The 26,635-nt window shown below is 42.2% G+C and overlaps 1 protein-coding gene across 4 annotated transcripts in view; it reads right to left on the bottom strand.

The window, feature by feature from the left end:
- Nucleotides 1-1,932: 1,932 nt before the first annotated feature.
- tmem108 (transmembrane protein 108) overlaps nucleotides 1,933-26,635 on the bottom strand; it is a 67,736-nt gene continuing 43,033 nt past the window's right edge. For all 4 annotated transcript variants that reach the window (XM_049027252.1, XM_049027244.1, XM_049027235.1 and 1 more), the window contains 3 exons: nucleotides 7,058-8,089; nucleotides 6,379-6,533; nucleotides 1,933-3,528 (listed from right to left, as the gene is read on the bottom strand). In XM_049027252.1, coding sequence (XP_048883209.1) covers nucleotides 3,409-3,528; nucleotides 6,379-6,533; nucleotides 7,058-8,089 — 1,307 coding nt within the window. In that variant the 3' untranslated portion in view covers nucleotides 1,933-3,408. The remainder of the gene's footprint in view (nucleotides 3,529-6,378; nucleotides 6,534-7,057; nucleotides 8,090-26,635) is intronic.

The following is a 26,635-nucleotide window of genomic DNA, read 5'->3' as shown; positions in this document are numbered from 1 at the left end:
ATATGAGCAGTAAGTATATGTGCTCAAAACAAAAAAAAACTGAATTTAATGTTAGAACACATGCAAATTAAGAGTTACACAATAAAAACTAACAAGAATTTCTTCTGTTCTTCAAAAAGTATCCTGATACCTTGTTGGCTGACAAGAAAAACTTCGCTTTAGTTCGGAAAGCTCTCCTCAGAAGCACCTCAGCCGATCCATGTATTCATTACATTTCACCACCAGCTCACTTAATTGATTAAATGAGTATAAACAGCCAACAAGGTAGTGATTAGCCAAATAAGGAGGGGTAGTGGTAGAGTCAAAAAATACATTGGTGTTTTGGAGGGTCACTGCAAATGCTGGGGTTACATCAAGAAATGTCTTGAAATGGTTAAGTTGACACATTGACCAACATGAAAATCATTTAAACATCATTTTCTTTGCCTGTCTAAGACTTATCCACAGTACAGCATGGACCTTGCTTTGGCATGCATAAGACATTTTGGACAATTCTTTGCTTCCAACTTTGTGAGCCCTTTTCTGTTCTACACTGACTGCCCCATTGCACAAAGATAAGTCCATAATGATATGGTTGGGTGAGTTTGGTGTGAGAGTACTTAATTGGCCTGTACTGATCTCTGATCTTTACCCCATTGAACACCTTTAGGATTAACTAGAATGGAGATTGCGAGCCAGGCCTTGACGTCCTGCATCAGTGTGTGACCTCACAAATGCTCTTTGGATGAGTCAACAAAAATTCCCATAGACACACTCCAAAATTTTGTGGACAGACTTCCCAGTAGTGTCAGCTACAAAATGGTGACCAACTCCATATAGACTTCTATGACTGTCATTACAGTTCCTGTAGGTGTAAAGTCAGTTTTCCCAATACAGTGGACCCGCTTAAATCACATCATTAAGTTTGCAGACAACACCACTGTTGTGGGACTCATCAGGAACAACAATGAGACAGCATACAGGGAAGAGGTGCAACGGTTGGTGGTCTGGTGCAAGGACAATAATCTGCCTATTAACGTTGACAAAAGAGCTGATTATCGACTTCAGAAAGACCAAGACTGACCATCAACGGTGCCGCAGTGAACAGAGTGAAGAGCACCAAATTCCTTTGTGTTCACATCACAGATGACCTCTCCTGGACCTGATGACCTCACCAAAAGAGCCCATGCAGCAGCACCCTTCAGCGGATTGTGCAGACCGCCGAGTTCATCACCGGCAGCTCTCTCCCCAGCCTGCAGGACACCTACACTTCCCGCTACATCCATAAGGCCACCAGCATTGTGACTGACCGTTACCATCCCACACATTAACTGTTTAGCCCGCTTCTATCCAGTAGAAGATTCTTATTGAATTTTTAAACTGCATAAATGAATCAGTTAAGTGAGCTGGTGGTGAAATGTAACAAATACATGGAATGGCTGGGGTGCCCCTGAGGAGAGGTTATGGAACTGAAGCAGTGTTCATCTAGCCATCCAACAAGATATCAGTAACTTTTTGGAGAATAGAAGAAATTTTTACTATTTTTTTATTGTGTCACTCTTAATTTGCATGTGTTTTTTGTTCTAAAAAAATGCACTTACTACCTAAATAAATAGTTTTATACATAGTTTATATCAAGCAATGCATAATCATACAATAACATAATAATAATCATCCTCATAAGATAGTGGACCAAACTATGGTACTATTGCTAATTTGTGCTTCAAAAAAAAAAGACAACTGCAGGCAATGCATAGAGATTTTGTACTAGATTGTACTAGTTGCAAACCAATAATCAACACTTTTATTACAACATTTTAGGAAGCTGAAAATGTGCTGGCTTCTACTGAAAGACAGGTAGACAAGTTCCGAAAACGGCTAAAGCGAAGATTATTGAAGTTTTCAAGATTATTGAAGTTTTCAATTCGACAAACAGGACACATCAAGCTCCTCAAAGCTTTTCTATTTTTATTGCTTGGTAGTAAAAAGTACAGTGTTCATACTACGATACAAAAAAGGCTCGCTGTTGGATACATGTGAAATTCTTTCCCAGCTTCTCGGGTCTGCAATACATTCCTTCTTCGTCTTTTGTCTGACAATCCAAAAGAAAAAAAAGTTTCATAGACGTCATCTCAAATGCAGAGGCACGTGGGTAAACCTGATCCATAGCATTGTGTCAAGCAAATGGGCAACAAAGAAATGAAAAGAGTAGAATTAAAAAGAAAGAAAATCTGACTGCAATACAAAACTAACAATTTTACTTTTTTTTTTCATTTTTTTCTTTTTGTCTTTAAAATGATGTTCAGTATTCTTCATGTAAGTACACTCTGACTTCACTAACAACAAGGTAAACCATAGTGCAACACAGTATACTCCTAATCTCAATTACCAGTTCCTCTGAGCAAAAGCCACCCTTGTTATTAGTGCATGAAACACAGTGCTGTTCGTACTGGTAGTCTGTACACCAGTCAAATCTCTGGGAGCCAAACCCTATAGTAAATATGAGCATAAATATATTATGAATTCTTTAATTGGTCAGTTTTACATCTCTACCTCTTCTCTCTCATTGCTTCTTGGCAAACAATTTTTCCAGGACGGGAAAATGGTTATTCTGGGTCCCCGTTTTCTCACAGTACAGTACAGAGGGTCCCCTGGCTGAGTCAAACCAGTCTTCTTGTTCAAACAGAGGGTGCTGGAACTGAGCTCACCGCAGGAGCTGAATGCAAAGCCCGGACCCAGTCTCCAGGCCAGAACATCAGAGCCACGCACACGTACAACGAGCAGGAAACTGAACCGATGGTGAAAGGTAGACAGACACAAGCACATACACACCAGAAGACGCTAATATAGATAAGCGGAGACAATGTAAGACAACGGACTTGACAAAGGGACTAAGACATTTTAAGCAGTTTGTCTGGTGCTCCTCAGACTAGTGTCATGGCCGACTACAATAAATCTACATCCTCCATCTGTCATCGATTTCCTATGTCTGTTTAAGGCTCTTTCAAATGCACAGCTAGATATTAGTTGCTAGCTCTGCAAACATCTCTCATGGTCATATGCAGAATTCAAGCTCATCAGACGTTTCCTTGGAGAAAAAAAAAACACTGTAATTTTGACAGACTATTTTCATCCTAGTGCTCAGGTACTTTCTTGGAAAGACAAACCAACAAATGCAGACAATTCTTCTTAAAAATACATCACTCCGTGCCACAAGTACGCAGCTGTAAAAAATGTACACCATAAAAATATCCCACACCCTCACAGTACTGTAAATAACATCTTTTTACATCTTTATAATTATATTTTATTTATGAAGACCAGTCTCTTAGAGTTTATTATATTTATAAAAACAAGTTTACAACCTTTGAAAAAAGGAAAAGCTCTCCTGGTCATTCTTTCTCCTTAAGTGGCAAGTGGCAGAAAATTCTAGATATCATCTGAGGCCTTTTCCCTGTTGATGAAGAGAGTCTCTTGGCAAAAGGGATTCACCAGCACCACTCCGCTGCTGGTGAAGTCTCCATTGGGGGGCAGGCAAGCCTCCTGTTCCTGAAAAAACAAGGCACAGCTCAGCGTGGTTCCACTGAGTCGAGCTACAAGCCAGGAAACCTTACCAACACTTTTCTCAGATAGTACATAAATGTCTTTCAATGTCACAGCGACCTTGTATAAATGTGATGGCAGAATGCCCAAGGAATTATCTATCACTGTTGTGCAGAGGAGATCTTGATTTATTTTCGCTTTAAATGTTAAGTACTTCATACTTAGTCAAGGTTCGTCCACTATTAGTAATCTGTCACTTTGACTCACTGACACACACACAGACCTTTAACTCAGTTTCATCATCGTTCTGTGACCCATTAAGCGTTGGGTAAATTATGAAGGAATATCATGTCATGCCTTAGGGACAGAGCACACACACGTAACCACTAAAGAGGCCAGGGGTGCAGATGACAGGGGGGATGGAGGAGACATGCCCCCCCCCCCTCCCTCCCAGTTATACAGAGATCCTTATCCACCCCCCCACTTTTAAGGGGGAAAAAACTAAACTTTAAGTAGCATAACTAAATAGGTTGGATATCTATATGTATAAACTAATCAAACTGTGTCAGTCATCATGGTCTACGCACAGCGTGTGGTGGCTGCTGATAGACATCCTCTCACACATGTGTGCATCCCCAAGGTTGCACACATGGATTCCTACTATCCCCCTTTTATCTCTGTTTCTAGGCAGACAGAGTAAAGTGCACACTTTCCTATTAGTCTACACGTGGTTTTATTATTATTATTATACCTCCTCTATGGTGGGTGACATTGCTTGAATAAGAGAGAAGCAGAAAATACCCACAATGCCAGGGCAGGCCTGGACTGTCAGTTCCTCCTATTCAGGGAGAAATTCAGGAATGACAAAGAGAGTTTTGTACCTGACAGGAAATGCGTGCCAGGGAAATATGTGGCAAAACGTTTTGCAAACAAGCTCAGAAAATGAACTTTTGTTCAACAGTGGATTTAAGGCACAAAACTGGTAAGGTCTGTTGCAATATGTGTGTAGAACATACTGACATTATGTCCAGAGTAAGCTGACCGATGAGCTGTACCACTCTGTAACAGCAGAGGGAGCTGCAGATTGCTCCAGCAACACCAGTTAAGAGATTATTTACTGTTAACGGTGGTTGACCCCAGACTTTCCAAGCAAGTCTCACACATTCACCTTAGACCGGAAAGATCCCAGTTTGACTAATAACACCAGACATTCAGAGGATTTACAGATTAGCTCCAGTTCATCAATGGTTCCTAATCTGATAATGTAAGATGCTACAGCTCACTCTAGTGTTCAGGCAATTCAAGATCTGGACTGAAGAAGCAGGTGAGAAATGAACGGTGGGCCAAGATTATGATTGGGTGGGGATCCGGGCCTGGTGGAATTTAAAAGTTTCTCTCTCCCTCACAAACGTGTGTGTATGTGTATGTGTGGGTGGTATATATTATGTATAATATATGGTACAATATTTCCTCTTGTGAGGACCAACTGAATCTGCAATGTAAAAAAAACTTGTCATTTTTACATTGTGGGGACCATTTTTTCGGGCTCCACAAGAGGAAACTCAATTTTATAAAAATCTGTGCAATAAAAAAAAAATAAAAATGTCAAAGTCTTCTGTTTTGTTTGGTTACTTATAGTTAAGGTTAGGGCTGGGTAGGGTTAAGGTTGTTATACTTGGGATTAGGGTTTTTACACCCCATAGAAATGAATGGACAGTCCCCACCAAGATCAGAATATAAACATGAATGTGTGTGTGTGTGTGTGTGAATGCGTGCATTCGGGCATCCCATCCATTGTGTCTCCTGCATTGTGCCCTGTGTTGCCTGGGATACTATGACCATGTAGTGATACCTGCTATCTGAAGCGCTCTCACCCTGACCATTGTATATATCAAGCACAATGGCATATGTGTGTGAGTGATGACTATATGCAGTTTATCTGGATCTCTGGGTTTCAATACATTGCAGAAACAAAGGAAGTGACATCATCACTGTCAGAGCTCTACAAACTATTGATACAATAGTACATTTATGGGATTACTGACTGCAATGCTCAGGAGTTAAGGTTTACCACTGCAGTGTTTTTGGTCTTTTAGTGTGTCCGCTTCTGAGTCATCCTATCCCATAGTATTTAAAAGGGTAGGATATTCACTGACTCATAGCAGCCTTTTTTAAATAAGCACTGCCAAGTCCTCGTTTTAATGATTCAATAACCCAACGTGGTGGACAAAACAAATTTCTCTCCACAGCAGGGAATGTGGATTAGGCTCTCATAGTGTAACTGCATTAGTGGGTGGATCGAGAGAAAGACATTTACTAGGTCTCACATTGCCAACGGCTTTTCAAACTCTGACAAAACTAAGCGGGGATCTGAAAGTTTAAGTAGTTCAGTGCAATTACTTCCATAAGCAGCGTCCTTTGAAATACCTTTCTCTTCCAAGAGAAAATCACAAGTTTCAGTCAGAAAATCACTTGGCAACTAGAAGTTCTTATGAAACAGCGGGATCATGTGACATAGCAGTTCTCTTCCCATGTATATCTCTGAAAGTTCTTAGTCTGCATGCTTACACATGATAAATCTATGACTGTGCATGACTTTTCTGTAACTATGCATCACTGTTCCATGTCTATGCATGACTGTTCTTTATGCATGACTGTCCCTATTCCATGATTATACATGTCAGCATTATACTGTTATGCTATATCAATATAATTCCACACTAAACCCTTCCCACATGAATTTCATGGTAGCAATGAGTATCCCCATAGGTCCATTTTACTAAGATCATGTCTCCACAGATAAACATCTTGGGTAGATGCTTGTTTGTTTTGGGTTTAAGATCTCCCCTGACCCACCTCAGCCATCTCCAAGGACTGAATATTTCTGGGAAGGTCGACGGCATGCCGGTTGAAGTAGTCCATGGTGATGGTGTCGTTCCAGTAGCTCACGTTGTTCTCCTGAATAGAGGCCTTCTTCTTCCGCTTCATGCAGCAGACCGTGAGGAGTACAGCTGTGTGGATTTTAATGCATGATGGATGTGAGACTTATGTGAAACCTTGGTAAAACTTTCTGGTTGACCGACACCATTACCAATAACCAATTAACCTCTGAGCTCCACAAATCTGTAGTGAAATTAATGTCAGTGACATTACTTAAGATCTCATGAAAGTGTGTAGCAGCCACATCAAATAACGCAAGCAGTGAGATAGCAGTGAAGCAGGGCAAACTTGGGACACTATAGTGAGGTTCTAATGTGGTGAATCAGTTCACAAAATCCCTCACCCTCCACTATGGAAAACAGCTGAAAATGTCATTGTCTCCATTATTTTTGTAGCTCTGTCTTTAGTTCTGGTGCTGCTAAGTTTCAGTATTGACTAAAGTCACAAGTTAAGTGATAGATTAAGCAGTTTTTTTCCTTTACCCACATTCTACATAAGGACCCATATTAAACTTTAATGTGATTAAAATGGTAATTAAGATGTGAAGTATTCTACCAGTTCAGCTTCCTGTTGATCACCAGGGAGATATACTCACAGCAGGATGAGACAGGCACACTGATGGCCAGTATGATCCACACGATGTCCATCTTGCCCAGGCAGATGGTTCTGCTTGTGTATGGGGAGTCTAGCCCAGGGCTTGAGTGGTTACCAGGACTTTGGAGAATGTGGGTAGGAACAGGGACCAGCCTGCTGTAGAAGTTGCTAGTGGCTGTGTAGGGAGCTTTGGTGGTACCGTTCGACTGCCTGGGAGAGTTGGAGGCCAAGTCTGTGGCGAACTGGGGCCCGGGGTTTGTGGTGTTGGCCTGGGACCAAGCAAAGTCTGAAGCATCGGTGGCAGACATGCTGGTACTGTTAGCGGAAGTGAGTACTGAAGCATTACTGATGGGGTTTGGGGAAGGTGGTTCGGGACCAGGAGAAGCAGAGAGGGGGTCAGAGGGCAGAGTGGAGGGCAGGGCAGTGGGAGAGGCAGCAGTCTTTGTGGATGGCACAGCCTTGTCTGTCAGGTCCTGTAGTGCAGATGTTTCCCACTCATTCACCAGCTCAGACTGAGTGAGATTCTCGGGGGGGATGGACTCCACCGCCCGAAGGGTGATGGCATGAGGCAGCGCGAGTTCAGGTGTTGTCCGGAATCTCTGCTGTAGAAAGGAGGAAGAGGAGAAGGAAGGGGAATAGACTAAGGAGAGGGAGCTGGAGGGGTGCAGCTCAGTAGTGAGCGAGGGATGGCTACTGTCTGTGGGCTCTTCCTGGCTTAGTGCTTTAGCTAGCACGGCCTGAGCAGGGTTGTGCATCAAGCTAGCCAGATTAGCAGTAGCGGACAAGCTGACATCAATCCCAGCTGCGGCGCCAAGAGTTGCCATAGGCTGAATCTTGTGCATGATTGGGGGGCTGCTCTGGATGCGCCATTCCCTGCTGCTGGAGCTATCTTCTCCCTCTGCAAAGCCTCTGAATAAAGCAGACGATCGACTCTCCATTGACACGACGACAGATTCCTGAGACGTCCGACTGGGAAGGAGCTCCTGTGACAAGGACACTACTCCCACAGACCCTGCCAGTAGTGTTAAGACACCTGTGAAGAGGATGATTGACTTGGGTTAGCGTAGGTAAGGTCCCAAACGCAAAGCAAGCATGTCGCACTTGCATCTTCCAACCATTAATCCAGGTTCTGGGGAGCCGGAATCCTATTTCAGGAAGCACAAGACTCAAGGCAGGGGACACCCTGGATGGGATGCCAGTCCATCACAGGATGCATATTCATACACCAAGGGCAATTTAGGAGACCATTGATCTAAACCAGTGTTTCTGAACCCAGTCCTTTTGGACTCCCAGACAGTCCACATATTTGCTCCCTCCCAGCACAAATGAACCAAAAAATCAAGAATGACCTACACAATTAGGTTTGGGTTGAGAAGCCTATGTAACTCTAAAAAATGAAACAAAAATATTGTAACATTCATTTTTGAACATATGGGCAGTTCACTTAGGAACTGATTCATTTGGCTAGCTAATAATATTTGGCAATATAAATAATATTAACAAGCTCCTCAGATTGGCATGGTAAAATAAATGTTGCTGAACAAACATTCTTTAAATTTGATTAGTTGGCATTCCAAAACATACGAAATAACATTTGAGAATAAAGTTCAATAGTTTGTTTCATTAAGAATCTTCTTAGAAACTTTGTAACTGGTTGTGATTTAACTAAATTAAAAATCATCTGCATTCGTTATTGTTCTGCCTATAATTACTACGTTGCTGATATGACATGTGATTCTTGACACATTCATAAATCCTACAGATACACTCAGTTATGCATCACGAGGGGCGCCAAGTGCAGTAAACTGAACAAAAACTTTCTCTGGAAGAGGTGAAGTCGACTAAGGACTTCCTGCAGGGCGTTTAGCAACAGAAACTGTCTGAAAAATAGATTTCTTCGGTTTGCTGTCTTAATAATTGTTGAAATGGAGAAGGAAAGTATGAAAGCCCTGGGACATAATTTTTCACATGTCACTCAGATTACTACATATATAAAACCAAGTGTGCATGAATCAAAATAATAAGTACTGCAATATAATTAAAAAGTTTTAAATGCTAGGTACACAAGAGCTGAATGGAAAAAAAACGCTCTTCTGGCAAAAGTACTTAATGCAGTAACTTAAAGGTTCCCGGTAGGATTATATTAATATGAATAATTGATTACTATATTACACAGAAAATTGATTAGATAGGACTTCTAAGTAAGAATAATAGAGGTCCTTATGTAAATATCACTGAGTTTTTAATAACTCAATTGATCCCATTTTGGTGGGGGTTACTGGAGATTAGTTTTCTACTGCTTGGGGGAGGTGTTCTCATTGGCGCCCCCTAGTGTTGGATGAGGTGCCGCCTTCTCCCATTCATGACCATCCTCCACCAGTGACTCTAAGTGCATGTTGTGGAAAGTAGCTTGGCACGGGTGTGAAATGATGCTGCTGACCTTTGCCTCTTGGTACATGGGGTGCTGGGCTCAAATACACATTTTGAAAAGTTATTTCACTTTTTCAGAATCCAGCCAAAAGATGAAGGGCTTGGCACTGATGAAATGTCACCTCTCAGACTTAATGCTATTTTGCCACATGGAACAACACTAAATATGTAATTTCTCATAATCTTGGGATCCTTTAGTGTGTGTGAAGATAAACACAGCCCAGGAGACTAACTTATATCCTTGCACTTTATACTAATCACCCATCCCCATGCATTTCCTGTATTCAGTGTTGCAGGGGTCCGGGACCTATCCTGGAAGCAACGGGCATAAGGCAGAGAACAACCCAGGATGGGGCACCAACCCAACACAGGATTTTACTAATAGACAAAAAAAAACTACATCCATGTCTGAAATGTCCAACTGAGAGCCAGCAGCTGGTTATTTGCCCATTACCTCTTTTATGGTCTTATTCATTAAACCTCAAAACTGCCTAATGAACTTAATTGCCCCCACTGTGTTTTTTACATTACATGCTTTATTCAAAGAGGCAGTCTGATTGATTTACAATGGTAAATGAACATGTAGTAAATGGACCAAGTGACTTGATCAGCCTGTTGCGTTTCATTGGTTTACGGGCAAGGACAAGGGCCCAGCAGGGGCTGAGGGTGTGTAATGCACGCATGCACATACACACACACGCGCACACACACACAGGTTTGTAATTATTTCTTTGTGGGGACTCTCCATTCATTTCTATGGAGAAAACTCTAACCACAACATGATGACCTTAACCCCTACCCATCCATAACCTTAACCATAAGTAACCAAACAAAATACAAAACTTTTTCCATTTTTACTTTTCTGATTGCATTCACAGACCTTTATGGTTTACTTTCATGTAACCACACACCCAGTCATAGCTTATGCCGCTTTTATGGCTACCCAGGAAATCAGTGGATAACAGCACTAAACGTGTATATACATCCATGGGAATGGTTAGTCTCAGCAAGGGTTACTATGGCAACAATAAACAAGTTAATTTATAACTGGCTAGCTAGATAGCGGGAAAGCTATTGACTGATTAACATCAGCACCTAGATGCTCACAAGGCTCTTTGTTGTAATGATGACACATTAACATTAAACCTCACAGCAGCATGTTGGAATAGGATTCGTAAAAAAAAATTGCTTTCACAGATTTTTTTAAAGGTTTATAAAGGTTATCTATCCTTTTATAAATGATAATTACAAAAAAAATTAATGTTCTTGTTTATTTTGTGAATTGCAAATGAATGAAAGCATTTTTGTGGGACAGTATTCAGTACGGCTTGCTGTGTAGTTACCAGTGCAGGCTGCTTTCTTGTCATTTGATAATTTCGATTAATTCTTACGAGTGACAAAAATGTGAAATGGATGGGAGTACATCGCTATTAAACTGTGATGAGGCCTTCAGAACCTGAACCTCCCCCAGGCAATACAGCTACGCATTTCCCTTCTAATGCTACTCAAGTACAAATCAGGAACAAATAGAGTAACTCCATGAAATATATGAACTGCTATGATTGATTAATGATGAATGAACACTTAGGTTCTGGTTAATTAATACACTAAGTAAAACTATGCTACTACATTATTTGTGCCCCCTCATGTAGTGTTAGCTATATACTTATACCACTGCGCTTTTGCATTCTCAAATCTGATTGGTCAGAAGGATTTCATTGAATTGTCTTTCACTGCACATGTAGTGCCAGCGTGTCAGAAGACAGCAATAAATAAATGTGCCATTATAATCTTTAATTCTTAAAATTGTTTTAAAAAGTACAACACAATTCAAAACGAATGGGAAATACACACGAATGGTTCATCAATGAATAAATCTGCAAAAAAGTAAGTCTACAAATAAATGTATTTCTGGCTTGAAAAGTGAAAATAATGTCTTTAGGTACTAACATGAAAGCCATAAGTGTCATATCTGAAGCAGGTTAATGTGCATTAATGCCTACATATATAAATATGTTACTGACATATAAACTCATATATAACAATATACAAGAGTGAGTATATAAAGAAATGGGGAGCTAATCTGTCTACATTCTGCTGTCTTGAAACCTGGATATGAGCATATCATTAGTGACCTATATCTAGCTAGAGCTTTATCAAGTGTGTCACAAGCTCAGGCATGAAAAGAGACCTAGACTGGAGATCACTATCACTGGCTCTTCTCGTTCTTCTTTTAATATCTAAGCGCAGCAATCTTTAACACAGGAAAAGATACATTAAAACCATTCATTATGAGACAGACATTTAGAGCAAACAGAATCCAACCTGGGACAGAGATCAGTAATGTCTGCCAGCATCAAACTCCCTTAGCCCCCCTCCCCCGCCTTTCGGCAAGTGGATCGCGGAAATGAAACTGGCGTGAAATCCCGATAAAACCGCAGCACGGGCACCTTACTGACCTCTAGGATGTCTGACAGATTCCCAATAAGAGGGCTGCTCAATAACAGGATGGGGGGCATATTCAACATGTCCCCTCCACCACCACTGCCTTATCTGGCTCCACTGGGGGCGGGGGGGGGGGGGAATGAGGCACATGGACAGCCTTCAAGAGGAGCTCAATGGTGTCTTGACCGGTCACATCGCACACTCTTTCGAATAATTCAAATTAATTCAATAAAATTTTAAACTGTGCCCTTCCCAAGCTTTTACGCCAATGACATAACAGATAATGTTATAATGGTAGTAAGACACATGCGAACATCTCAGTTTCGTGCACTGAACTGGAGCCACATCCACATCAGTATTCCTATCAGGCTGGATACAAGATAACCTGGAACCGGCAACATTGGCTTCTAATGTGGGTAGATTTCACTTAGCTGTACTGCACAGCTTGTCATGCAACCTTGCCTTCAAAGTCCACAGACACAATTATACTCAGGACAATGTGTAGTGAAATACATTGTTGCCTAGCTGTGATCAGGAGACATACATTTAAGGGACACAAGCACAAAGGGGACATAATACAAAGAGATCAGACATAGGATATGAAAAAGTAAATGTCAAACAATCATAAATATCATTGTTAAAACCTCCTGCCACTAGGGGTATGAATATTATGGGGTTTTGGGTGTTTCTCTATACCAAGAAGGTAAAGATCATACTTGTGGCCTTGGCAAGACATTGGTCTTGCTAACATGCCTTCCAAGAAAGAACTTGGAGTGCAATGAATCATGGGATTAGTCTCATTCGGCAAGGATGCTGCCAATGTATCCTTGATGTGAGGGGTAGAGCACGGATGACATCCAGGGATTTTTACTTTCCTCTGCACTTGAGCATTGGAACTGGTCATCAGCAATGGAAGAGAAATTAAAACAGGTACAAGTACACATATTGAGAAACACCCTTTGTCTTCCAGGGAAAGACACTGGACATGCTTTTCCCAGCATGGGAAACCAATCGAACCGCAACACCTATTTTCACTTGGTTATAAAGTGTGGACCAGCTTCAGCACTGCGGCGGCATGGACAGCCCAAATCCTTCTTAGATTGATGTGTATCGACTATGTGTCTGTACCTTTTGTCTTCTGAGCACTTTGTAGGGGTTCTATTTTCTCCTGTTTTGTTAGTTAAGGAGGCAAGTATTATATGTTTTGTTGGGGTTTGACTGGTACGTTGGTGTTGATTTCTAGTTTGGGGGATTCTGTCTGTTTGTTGTGCAAAGTTCACTCTGAGTTGTGGTATGGGGCTCTTAGCTTATAAACAGTGTATATGTTGTAAATATCTCACTGTAAGGCACTGTAAACAAAACCAGTGAGCTTATTGTTGCACTCCTACTGCTGAAATACTGAGGCTGTAACAATTATGAAAATTTGCAATTGGTAGTAAAGTGGCAGGAAGTGCAAGGGTCTAAGAATAAATATTTAAGTATAAAATCAGTTAAAAGTCTGGATATACATGTTTTTAATGCATTTGTCTCTATTTTAGCAGTTTTAGTCTCAATTTGAGCATTCCTTCAACCAGTTTCCAGATGTAGCCACCTGGGATGCTTCTCCAACAGGCCTGAAACAGTTTCCACTAGTTCTGGGCACTTGTTGGCTACTTTGGTCTTACTCTTTGATCCAAGTCAAACTAATGCCGTAGGGTTTAGTTTGGGGGATTATGGGGGCCAGGTCATCTGTGTCAGGACTCCATGTCTTTCCTTGTTTATAAGATAATACTTACTGCATAACCTTAAGGTGTGCTCAGCATTGTTATGTTGCTGAAAGACAAATGATTACCAGTAGGTGTGTCCAGACCACTGACTGGTGCTGTATGTATACTGTACACATGTAAGTTAAGTAGGCTGGAACACTGTCCTCATTAAGGATCCAAATTACCTGGGGTAAGAAGTGCCTTACTGAGCCAGGCCTTCAAGCTCATTTCATGGTAAATGCAGGTATAGCCATAGTTTATTATTATTCTCTTTCATAAATACGCTGTGAACACATTGGACTGGAACAGACTCAGAGCCATTACAGAGACTCCGGTGTTGCAGGCTGCCTCATAAAGGTGCTGTTTTTGTTGCCATGGCAATGCAGCATTCATTCCTAGGGAAAAGGAAAGCTGCATAACGGGTGAGATGGGAGCTATAGCAATCCATGTACAGTACACAACACCAGCCTATAACCTTACAGTATATCTCACTACTGTCCTTTCACAGCTCTACCGAATGTGATGACACTGTAGAGTAGGGGCATCAAACTGCAGTCCTGGGGGGCCGGAGCCCTGTGTAGCTTAGCTTTTTCCCTGTTCCACCACAAATGATTCAGTTCAGAAGCTGTGTGGTAATTAGCACATGGAAGTGCAAGGAGTTGAATCAGGTGTGTTAAATGAAGGGAAACCCAAAAATGTGCAGGGCTCCGGCCCTCCAGGTCTTGAATTTGACACCTGTGCTGTAGAGGATCAGGCTTCTACAACTTGTGGTTCTTTCCATTAGATACATTAGATTCCATTAAATGGGGTAGTTTTCAAAGACTCTCAAAACGTCGAAACAGCCTGCATAGATTTCCAATATCCATGCTAAATTTCCTAACATTTGCATCAGTGCTTCCTGGCCACCTGCTGTCTTACTGCTCAACACCACCGTTACCCAAAATGAGTCACATTCAAACGCAGTCATAAAAATAGCAATATGGCTGATGCATTATTAAACTGTCCAAAGGGCAGTGAGATGTTAAATAAATATAAACATACATTGTCTGCTCCCTAAAGTCCAAACGGCATGATTTTCAATCCAAAAAAGCCTAAAATCTTGCTCTCCCAACCCACAGCATGTGATGATCCTTCAACTGAAATATCTGAGACATGGACCTTTTGTAGGTGTAAACAGTAACTGTCTAAGAGAGGAAGTAACTGCCACAAATCCCATGGTCTTTACATAAAGGCAGGCAATGGGCTCAGATGTAGATGGACCGCAAGTGTGAAGCCGCAGCAGCGGATTTCGGTTTGCTAACCTGCTCACGTACACAACGCATAAACCACATACCCACTGGTAACTGCCAGAGAATCCAGACCACTGGTAATTTATAACCATACCTACTTGATATTTATTCTCTGAGACAGCCCCCCAGCCCCCACAGTGGAGCCCAATGGGTTCCTAACGGCTTTTTCTCTTAAGTACTTTCAATATGCCTGACCTCTCTGCCAGGTACCAGTGCGATTGATTTCCAGACAAACTCTAGGGGGGGGATGTGTGTGTCTCTGCAAATATCAAATAGCTAAGTTGCAATACAAATAAAAACCAACACCAAAGGACTGCATTGAAATATAAGGGGACTGAGGTCAGCGGTGTGTTTACCACCACTTAATCCACGTAATTGTGTGGCACTCTGTTGGCTACAAACAATCACTGCATATTACTAAATGTCCGATAAATATTAAATAAGCTTGTTCCTTATTTAGGAGATGGTGAAGCAGCATGCTCTGCTAACCAGCTAGCGATGATCTTCAAATTATATTTGCTAGCTATCTATTTAGCTTTTGAAACATCTGAGTGGGGGGCCCAGAAACAATTAACCCACCCCCAGTTCAGACCAGTGGTAACACAAGAGCTTATTTCTGCCTTTTGTCGTTCTGTAGTGACCCTCCTGCAGAGCTTGCGAACGTTATGCAGTGCAGTGTTAGTTTCAATAGTTTATCGTCTTCCATTATGCACGTAAGATAATGGGTGTCTATTACATTGCCCTGATTCAGTACAACTCCATTTAGCTAGACATTGTCTGACGACTCTGTATTGTTACAGCTACTTGAAAACAGTGAACTAAATACTTATGGCTAAACCTACCGCTAATGCACCAAACATAGCATGCTCCCAAATCTGTGTTACGGTACCCAAAGAAGGTCACTAAAGATGATTAAAAGTGAACGAGCCTGCCGGGAAAGACAACTGTGGTGGATGGCCAGCAAGGGGCGCAGGCCCACCTGCATTGTTTAAAACACAATAGTAACCAGCTCTAAATGAATAAAACATGAACATGAGATCACACAACAAAGAGGTACAATTACTATCAAAGGTGAGCCCCCCCCACCCCTTTCCTCATCTCAGAAATACCAAGTCCAAACAATAATTTGACCATTCCACCTCAATCATCTGATGGCATGCATTTGCAGAAATGAGAGCGAGAGCTTTTTCAAAAACATTAAAAAAGAAATACTCATCAGGGGCTTTTTCATTGGCCAAATGATGTTCTTGTAAGCATCTGATCTGAAAAAGTTTAGAGCAAGTGACAACTTTGAAGTTTGTCATCAAAAAGTAATCAAAAGCATCCACACCAGTCACTGAAATATTTCATTTTGCTACTTTTCAGTATTGTACCATTGGCTTTTGATGCATAATTAGTAATATTTGTGTTCTGGCTATCAATCACGACAACTGCAAATCCCAAATGTGTTTTATATATATATATATATATATAAAAAGCAAGATTATGGTATCTTAATGCATTTACCCTTTCATACCATTGATTTCCCATATCCACCTGAGAGATCTTGCTGTATGTCCCTTCTTCTGCCTTGTTGCTTGGTCCGTTTGCCATGGCCTTATCAGTTTTGTCAATCCATTACAGGGAACTTTGTAGGCTGAATTTAGGGCCTCTTTTGCATTCCAAACCCACTTACATTCAAATGTTACTGCATGCCGGCATTATGTGGCCGGAACTGATATGGGTTTTTGCTGTTTTAGTCCAAACTCTGCTAGGAACTGATAGCCAATTATAAAGCCAAACCTTGTGGAGACCAGGATCATATAAATGTGGAGACTATTGGTGCTTTTCCACTGGCAGAACAGAACCAACCCATACCGAAGCCGTACTGAGAGACTAGTTAAGGCATGGTTCCAGGTTGCTTTGGTATTTCCACTGCAGAAGAATCGGCTCTGTAAAAACGTTGCTGGGTTTGGAGAGCTACAGTGATCTAAAACCGAAGAGACACTTTACTGTTCACACAGTGTACTGTAAGCGTGATTTACCTTGTGCTAATTTCCACTAGCAAGTGCCTGAGAATCGGCATCTTATTTATTTGTTTCTTAGAATCACTGTCCTCTGTTAGCATCAAACGTTAGCACAATTAGCATTCACTTGCATAAATTTGCGTTCCATTCAGCTGTTCTATAGCACTTTAGAAATTTTGCGACGTGATATTACTAATAATGAATTGTACATAAAATATACCCCTTTTTCCTTCAGGTTGGATCTTGATTTCTATCCAGGACACTCTCAATCCCAGATACACAGACTCCTTGCTCAGTCTTTCAAGAATCTCAATTAGCCTCCATTGACTCCCTGAAGATCACAGAATCATCAGCAAAGTCCATCCATCCATCCATCCATCCATTTTCCAAACCGCTTATCCTACTGGGTCGCAAGGGTGTCCAGAGCCTATCCTGGAAGCAATGGGCACAAGGCAGGGAACAACCCAGGAACTGGGAACACTCACACACCAGTCACTCACACATGCATTCCTATAGGCAATTTAGCGACTCCAATTACCCTCAGCATGTTTTTGAACTGTGGGGGGAAACCGGAGTACCCGGAGGAAACCCCACGACGATGTGGGGAGAACATGCAAACTCCGCACACATGTGACCCAGGCGGAGGCTCGAACCCGGGTCCCAGAGGTGTGAGGCAACAGTGCTAACCACTGCACCACCATGCCACCCCCATTAGCAAAGTCAAGATCAGTAAATCTTTCTTTGCCAACAGATGCCCCACAACTGTTGGACCCCACGACCCTGCCCAATACCCAGTCCATGCAAGCATTAAACAAAGCAGGAGAAAGATCACACCCCTGGCAAACCCCAGAATCAACTGGGAAGAATGCATAGGTTCTCCGTCCACTCTGCACAGCATTCACAGTGCCAGTATACAGGACTAGCTATGATGTCCAGCAACTTCGAGGGGATCCCGCAAAGTCTCAGGATGTCCCACAGGGCGACTCGATCAACTGAGTCATACACTTTACGAAAATTAACAAAGTCTACAAAGAACCTCTGCCGATATTCATGCTTTCACTCGATGAGAACCCTCAGTGCCAGGATGCAGTCGATGGTAGACTTCTTAGGCATCAAAGCAGACTGCTCCGGTTGCTGATAGGTGAGCAAGTGATCACGGATTGTGTTAAGGATGACCCTAGCAAGAACCTTACCTGGCACTGAGAGCAGTATTAACCCCCTGTAGTTGCTGCAATCCAGGCGACCAGCCTTCACTTTCCAGATAGGGACTACAACTCCCATTTTCCAGTCACTTGGGATGACACATGACTCCTAAATGGAAGCAAAGATTGCCCGCAATGCCATGAGGACAGCCTTACCACCAGCCTGGAGAAGCTCATCCTGGATACCACAGATCCCTGTGGCCTTCCCTACCCTCAGCTGATTCATCACACATGCACTCGCAATGAGATTAGGTGGTTCGCAGATGATGGGAGGATCAGCCTTAGGAACTGTTGACCCACAGATGCTAAATGTCCTAGCTGAAGGATCAGCTTTAAACACCTGCTCAACCCGTCCTGTCAGCAAGTGTCCGAGGAACAGATTCAGATGTATGTAATGCTTCAATTCCTCTCCAAGCAGGATGTGTGTTGCTAGACCACAGATGGTGTGTCACCTGCTCACAGATTCATCTAACAAACTCCTCATGATCTGCCCTCAGAGCCTCACAGCCGTCCTCCTCAGTTCTCGATACAGACTGGACTTGCCACCAAGTCGGGTGCTGCGACTCCTATCTATAATATCCAGGGTGTCCCGCGAGACGTCACATCTCCTTCTGGAAACACGGGCAACACCAACACAACCCTCGGCAACCTTCAGGGTCTTATCATGGCAGGTCTCCCGCATCACATTAGAGTTAGTAGTCACACCCAAGTCTGCAAGATTCCCACACAAACTGCATGCAAACTTATCAGAAACAGCTTGATCTTGGAGTCTGGCTAAGTCCAGCCTCATTCTCGTAGTAGGTGGTAGCCTGCTGGATCTAAGCTGAATCTTCAGAGTAGCAACAACAAAGTCTGTAGTCAGAATTCACAAACTGGCCACTTCTGCAGACCCTGCAGTTCTGCAGGAGCCTCCAGCATCTGCCCACGAGGATTCGATCGATCTCCTTCACCACACCACCAGTATTGCAGTACCAAGTCCAATGATCCGGCTCAGGGTGCTGGAACCAGGATCAGAGCAAAGCCAAGGAAGATGGAGCCACTCTCACCCCAGTCTCCAAACCCATGATGACTGACACAACCTCATAGCCAGCCCTGTCAGTGCCAGTGATCGCAATGAAGTCATCTATGACCAGAGGAGTGTCACCTCATGGGCACCCATTAACCATCAAGCGAAGTGAGACATTACTCACTATGGTTGCAACGTACACTAAGACAACATACAAGACACCAAAAGAGTGCCTTTGGCCTAAGTTTCATAATACACTTGTTGAAAGGAGTGACATCCATCGCTATTATGAGGAGCTGATCCCCCACAGCAACAGCTACTCCCTGAGTATGGTAGCCATTAGACTGACCAGACCACAAGTAGGTGTATCCACCTACAGAGACCTGACCACTCTGTACTCTGCATACCTCAATGTGTACAATTGTGTACAATTCAAGTGCTGCCACTGAAATGTGGAGTTTACAAAGTTCCCCCAACAGCAGGGGAAGATGGTCTTCTTGCCAAAGAGACAAGATGTTCCTACCCAGATGGGCTGCCTCCAACTGGGGTCCTAGTGCCGCCATGCAGCGGGCGATGCCTCAGCACCACACCAGCCCCGATCCCCAACAGCCCTGACCCTATTAGCTCTCCGATGGTTTCGACTCTTTTGGGGACTACTAGCGATCTATCTCCTTCAGTTAAAGGCAAACATAAAATTGCACACCCTGTTAATTGAAATATTTACTAGTTGCTCAGTTTCCCAAAGACTATTAATTTGGCCACCTGGTTTAAGCATAATATTTTTCGCTGTCATGAATGTTATGTTATGGGGGCGGCATGGTGGTGCAGTGGTTAGCACTGTTGCCTCATACCTCTGGGACCCGGGTTCGAGTCTCCGCCTGGGTTACATGTGTGTGGAGTTTGCATGTTCTCCCCATGTCGTCGTGGGGTTTCCTCCGGGTACTCAGGTTTCCCTCCACAGTCCAAAAACATGCTGAGGCTAATTGGAGTTGCTAAATTGCCCGTAGGTGTGCATGTGTGAGTGAATGGTGTGTGAGTGTGCCCTGTGATGGGCTGGCCCCCCATCCTGGGTTGTTCCCTGCCTCGTGCCCATTGCTTCCGGGGTAGGCTCCGGACCCCCCGCGACCCAATAGGATAAGCGGTTTGGAAAATGGATGGATGGATGGATGAATGTTATGTACAAATTCGAAATACTACATAAGATGGATTTAAATGCTCCAGAATTTAAATGGTGCATAATATATCAGCTAAAATGAACACACCAAAACTTGAAATAATATAGAGATAAGAAATCCTTCCATCATGGGGGATTCACAAATGTAAGGAAATGCACAAAATTATAACACTCACACTAACGCACAGAAAGTCAAGGTGTATGTATTTAAAAAAAAAAATTATAAAATTCAAGAGACAACCCTGCCAGAATGGGATTCCGATGATAACTCAGAAGATTCTGGCATGGTCCGCTGAACACGGTGGCCCTTTCACACCAATTTAGTGCCAATGTTGGTCCGCGATGATATAAGAGGTGAGCCTGATTGATCCCATTGGCTCAGTAAGTGAATCATGTTCCTCTCATAGAGATCGCTAAGGGTGCGAATTTGATTTCCGGTTGGGGGTACACACCATCACGCACTCAAAGGATGTCTTGACTGCATGTCTGAATATGCTATGAAGATCTGACTCAGAGGAAGCCCCACAATTTCCTGCATATATAAAATAGAACAGTCAGCCAACATGTTCAGTCTGTTACACGGCTGATGGAAATAGGAGACCGATCGCTTGGACAAAAGGAGAGGAAGAGGTCACTTCATTAAGCGACCTGCTCTCCCATCTCGTTTTTTTTTTTTTTTTTTGTGAAGGGACGGCGAAAGAAGACAGAGGAGAAGAAACGAAAGTCTCAGCAAGTACGGGGATCCTTGTTAGCACTCGTTTTACTCCTGGGCAGGTGTGCAACGAGCAAAGGATGATGGGAGACGAAAAAGAAAAAATGGGACAGGAAGAGGGGGTCAGAGGAACGAAGATGTAAAGTATAAGAGTAATTAAGAAAGGAGGACAAAAACACAGAACACATACACAGATGATGTAAGAGGTGTTTAGTTTAGCTTCCAACTGGATTTAGCATCCAACTGGATGATAATATGAAGCCAAACCTGACTCATAATGCTGGACGCGACGATTGCATGTGTTCAGTCTCTGTACTTATGTGTGACTTTAATGTGCGGGATTGTAAATGATATTCTTACATTATGTATATGGCTCATAGCTCATATATATGTAGTTTATTCTTCTAATCAAATAATATTACAATAATCTTTGTATTAACTAATATGAATTTAATGCTATATAAAAATATGTGTAGAAGACAGTCAAGGATTTTTTTGCTATATATTTTTATTCCATGTGAGGGCCAGCATACATAACGAAGATCAATCTTGCATTTAATGTTATGTTATTGTTATATAGTCTGCCACCTTGTAATTCATCTATTTTATAGTTTGATTATCTCAGTATTTGCTTACTTTTATGTATAGTTTATTGTTTCGTATATGGTTTAAATCCTTTATATACAGGATTATTGACATCATATTGGTATCGCGTCCACTTTGGAGGTCACCAAGTTAATTTTGTTGCATATAACACAATGACAATGAAACCTCTGAATTATATATCTTAAGGTGATGATGCAACTTTTTGAGCAATGTTTTTGTGCAGTTGCCAACCGGATGAGACAAAGGGCAACTCATCTGGATCTGGATTACAGTGAAAAATCAAATAAAAGTTGTTCAAAAAGAAATTGAAATATCAATGAGAAAGTGTCCGAGCAACATTTGTCAGCAGCATTGCCTGGCAACATTGCTCAAGAAGTTGCTCTGTATATCATCAACCATATTAACAGTGAATAGACTGATGATGACCGGAGGATGGAATGTGGAAATTTTTTATAGATGCATCAGGTTATAAATAATAAGCAAGCTGAACAACAATGTGAATAGCTGCTTTACTCTAGAATAAACCCCCACTGCCAGACCATTAGCATTAGACCACTGCTTCAGACCTCTGCCTCTTGCTCCCAAAGCAAAAACATACTTTTTATGATTAACATTTGTTTACAGGTGAGTAGAGGGGCTTGTTTTATAAGCTAACTAAACTACAACCTGCTGAAATACCCACAAGATTCCACAGGATCCCAGTAAGAGCAGACCAGAGCGGAGCAGTTTACAGCTCAGGTAAACTGAACTCAGTGCTGGTCCACCCATTAGGCGACATGGGCCTTTGGCACCAAGTGCTGAGGGGACACTGACTTAGCAAACCAGCTTGACTTTAGCTCGGACTATAAGCACCAAGACAAAGGGTGACCCTAGAAGTGCTTCTGCCCTCCGCAGTGCCGACACAAGTCAGCCACACAATGTGGAGGGGAGGGGAGAGGTGTTATTATTGTTGCTTATTATATATCGCTGGCGGTGAAGCTTGCCTAGGGAGTCACATGAACTCTGATTGGCACTGACTGACGTTAAACGTGCCGCTGGTAATCCTGACACTGCGGGGGACTCCCTAAGATTGTGGCAATCGGCAACTGTATGTTTGTTAATGTGGCCAAGTGATAGTTTAAATGCAAAAACTTTTTGTGATATGGTCCTACCAGATGGCTAATTCAAAAGGAAATACTGAGGATAAAGTCGAATGCCTGCCTAATGATGCATTCTATTTTGATGTTTTATTTAGAGGTGTGTAGACACAGCAAAGTGGGCTGTTAACTGATTATTGTGTATTGATTGACTAATGAGCTTCGATGATTATATGCTATGTGCCAACCTAAAATGTGCCTAACACATCACGACACAATCTGTGCCAAGGAATTTTTTTGTTTGTAAGGAGTTACTGTATGTCTGTTCTTTATTATTATGTTCTTATTGTTAGGGAAATTATGGGTTACCTTCAGGCATGAATAAATCATTTATTGTCTGCATTAGATGATATGCTGATGCAATTTGATATGTATTGTCGTCAGTTCAATTGGATTCAGTTTATTCGTTTATACCCAGCCACTGCATAAATCCCGGTTGAGGAGCCTGAAGGGCTTGACTGGTGTAACTGAAAGTTAGTGGTTTTACAGGGGAATTTATAAGAGAAATGGCTGCAGTTGAATGCTGACTGGCCCCTTGAGTGCCCCCTCTCCTGTCAGTCATTCATTCAAAACATATCATTGGCTAATGATAATGTTGGCCCCAAGGCTTGGGCGGTATGTTGGTATTACAGTACACCCAGATATTCAGAAATCCCGAATGTATAATTTTTAATGCAGTGAAACATACATAGAAACTTTCTATTAACCTGATATGCCCATGCTATATTAGAGGGAAAGTGATTCATTTTCATTGGTGACACACCATAGCACAACAAGAAAACAAAACCTGTTCCCCGCATTAACCTATGTGTCACATCAGGGGGCACCTAATTCAGCAGTACCTTGCTGGTCGGGGGTTCAAACCAGCAATCATTCAGTTACAAGCACACACCCCTAACCATTAGGCCACCACTGCCACAGTGGTAGATGGCTGAAGTATTGCAGTGCACAGTGTGTGCATGTGAATAGAGTTACCTGAAACACAGGAGTGGTAATCTTTTTACTGATGTAAAATACAAATCTATAATGAAATGAATTTATTACAACAGGGGAAGTAGCCAACAGAAGAATTATTTGGAAACAGAAAAGAAATTTTCTTGAGGAAACCATTTGCACACAGGACTAATATTTAATACATTTTGCAGCGATCTTTCCAAGTTCTTACGTGTTTACATCCACACTACTGTTAGTAGATTGGATAACTACGTTTCCCATACACCCTGGGGGTGGTCACATGGTGTGTTCTGCAACATGAAGAATTGGTGCCAGTAGATGAAGGCTGGTGTTTATAACTGTTCAAAAAGGAGTCTCGTTTCCATCACCTTCCACACTGATAAGCCTGTTTAGGCTATCTCTGATTGCGGAGTGTACAGTAGCCTACATATTTTCTTTTATAATTCTAGACCAGGGGTGGCCAATCTTATCCGCAAAGGGCCGGTGTGTATGCAGGTTTTCATTGCAACTCCCTAATTAGGTCACTAATTAGAGGACTGACTGGCTGAGGAGTCCTCACACCTGGTTTTGAACAGCTGACCCAAGGTTATCTCAAAAACCTGCAAACACACCGGCCCTTTGCGGATAAGATTGGCCACCCTGCATCTGTAGAAGGTATGACGGCGTGTAAAAATAGATACGGCCCAAACCTATTGGCCCTTCTGTATGAATTATTGCCCCCACTATAAAAAAATCCTTTGCAATGCCAGCACAGATTTAAAGCCATCCCTTCATCGTCTAACCACTTATTTGGTCAGGGTTGTGAGTTTCTATATTGCTCTGATAAAGGTTAAATTAGTTTCAGGACAGTCAAATTACTTTCTGAGTGACGTGTCCTAACCCAAAATCGTGCATCTGTTAATGATTTACGGGAGTTGAGATTTTGCTACGAAGTGGTCTTGAATACAACTGAAAACCACAGGAATGCATTTAAGTCCTCTGAACAAACAGTCATGTAGCTGACTGTCCTTTAAACTCAACGTCAGCTTCCTCAGAACCACCACAGACTGCTAAACGTTCACTTTGGGTTATTAAAACAGGGCTCTGAGCTGAGGTCCTGCACACAGGAACCACAAAATCAGACATTCATTTAGGGCACAAAACAAAAAATGCACCAGCACACCTTACACACAATGTCAGGGATGGTGTGTGGTTCAGTCCCCTGTCATCCAATGGGCGTTGGTTCAAAACCCATCCCCAGCAGAATAGTCTGTTGGGTCCATTAGCAAGGCCCTTAACCCTCTGAAATGCTTCAGGGGTGTCGGATAGATGGCTGACCCAGTGCTACAACCCCCAGCTTTGCTCTCAACTGTATATATGTGTGTGTGTGTGTGTGTGTGTGTGTGTGTGTGTATCTCAAAGGAGAGCATAATGGGATATGTGAAAAGAAGCACTACAATGTACCTGTATTTGTGAAAAAGGCAAATAAACCATTATTTCAGTCACTGGGGAACATAGGTGTGAGCTTTCATCCCACATAACAACCACGTGGGACCAAGCTGGACCAGGGAATCCGCTGAGGAACCCAATCCTGAACTGGTAGCATCTTAAGGAGAATTAATATGTCAAAACAAACAAAACCTTAATGGTGGGGACTCAAATTTTCATATTGCTCTGGCTAGTGAGAAACATAATCTCCCAAAGAATCAGACGTTTATAGGACCCAAGGCAAAATGAGTAATATGGCGCAAACAGCATTCTTGAGGCAATCGCTTAACTTGTATTCTCTGTAAAATTAAAATAAATAAAAAATAAAATACGGAGCCAGAACATTCCAGATGAATGCCATCTTTGGTCATCACGAGTAGACATTGACATGGCAGTACTTCATTACAACAATAATAAATAGCAAAAACACATACACGATTATTAACATCCATTTCACTGCCTCAAGCCTGCCAAATGATTGTTGTTTCAATCTGTCCCTCCTGACCAATATAATGTCATTGATTCCAAACAATTATCATTTGTCCTCTGGCTTTTTGATACGTGCTCAGCCGGGGAAGCTAGTTCTGTGTTTATGCACAGCTGGACTGTAAGGTGTCATTGATGGTTTGCAGGAAAACAAAGAGGTCAGCACGAATAACGCCCACCTTGATGTTATAGAATCATTATTTTTCTGGTTCATTTAATGATGCGTTTCTTTGTGAAAGGAGTGGTGCAGTGGGTAGCATGGATGCCTGATGTTTCCAGAGTTGGGGGTTTGTGCACAGATTTGCACACCTTTGCAGTGAACTGACTTCCCATCCAGGGTGTTTTCTGCCTTGTGTCCTGTACTTCCTAGGATGGCCTCCAGGCACCCTTCCACAACCCATTACTGGATAAAGAGTTTGAACCCAGTCCTCAGGGACCCCCAGACAGTCCACATCTTTGCTCCCTCCCAGCTCCCAACACCAGGTATTGAGTGATCTTGTTTATTTTGGTTCGTTGATTGTCGGGTTTAGGTTTTCTTGAAGACGGGAGGGAGCGAAAATGTGGACTGTCTGCGGGGTCCCAGCGCACTGAGTTGAGAAATACTGAGTTATAAAATGGACGGATTATTAAAAGTTGATCCTTTGATTCTTTTTTCAATTTCACTGACACTGGGCAGACACAAAGTTGAATAGAAGCTTCTAATCATACAAAACACGGGAGAAAAATTTAAAAAATCCTGATTATCAGACTACAGATCAAAGGATATCCTTTCATGCAGTCCTCCATCCCTGCATGCAGAGTGTACGATAAGGAGAATATTCTGCTTTATTTAAAATAACAACAAAATAACCTTAAATTGTCTAGAAAAGCAGGAAACTGGCTGTTCTCAGTGGTATTACAGCATGGCCTCATGGGAATTGA

The sequence above is a fragment of the Brienomyrus brachyistius genome, chromosome 1 (assembly GCF_023856365.1).
Source record: "Brienomyrus brachyistius isolate T26 chromosome 1, BBRACH_0.4, whole genome shotgun sequence".
Taxonomy (NCBI): domain Eukaryota; kingdom Metazoa; phylum Chordata; class Actinopteri; order Osteoglossiformes; family Mormyridae; genus Brienomyrus; species Brienomyrus brachyistius.
The sequence above is the reverse complement of the archived record's forward strand: the minus strand, read 5'-3'. Positions and strand labels throughout refer to the sequence as shown.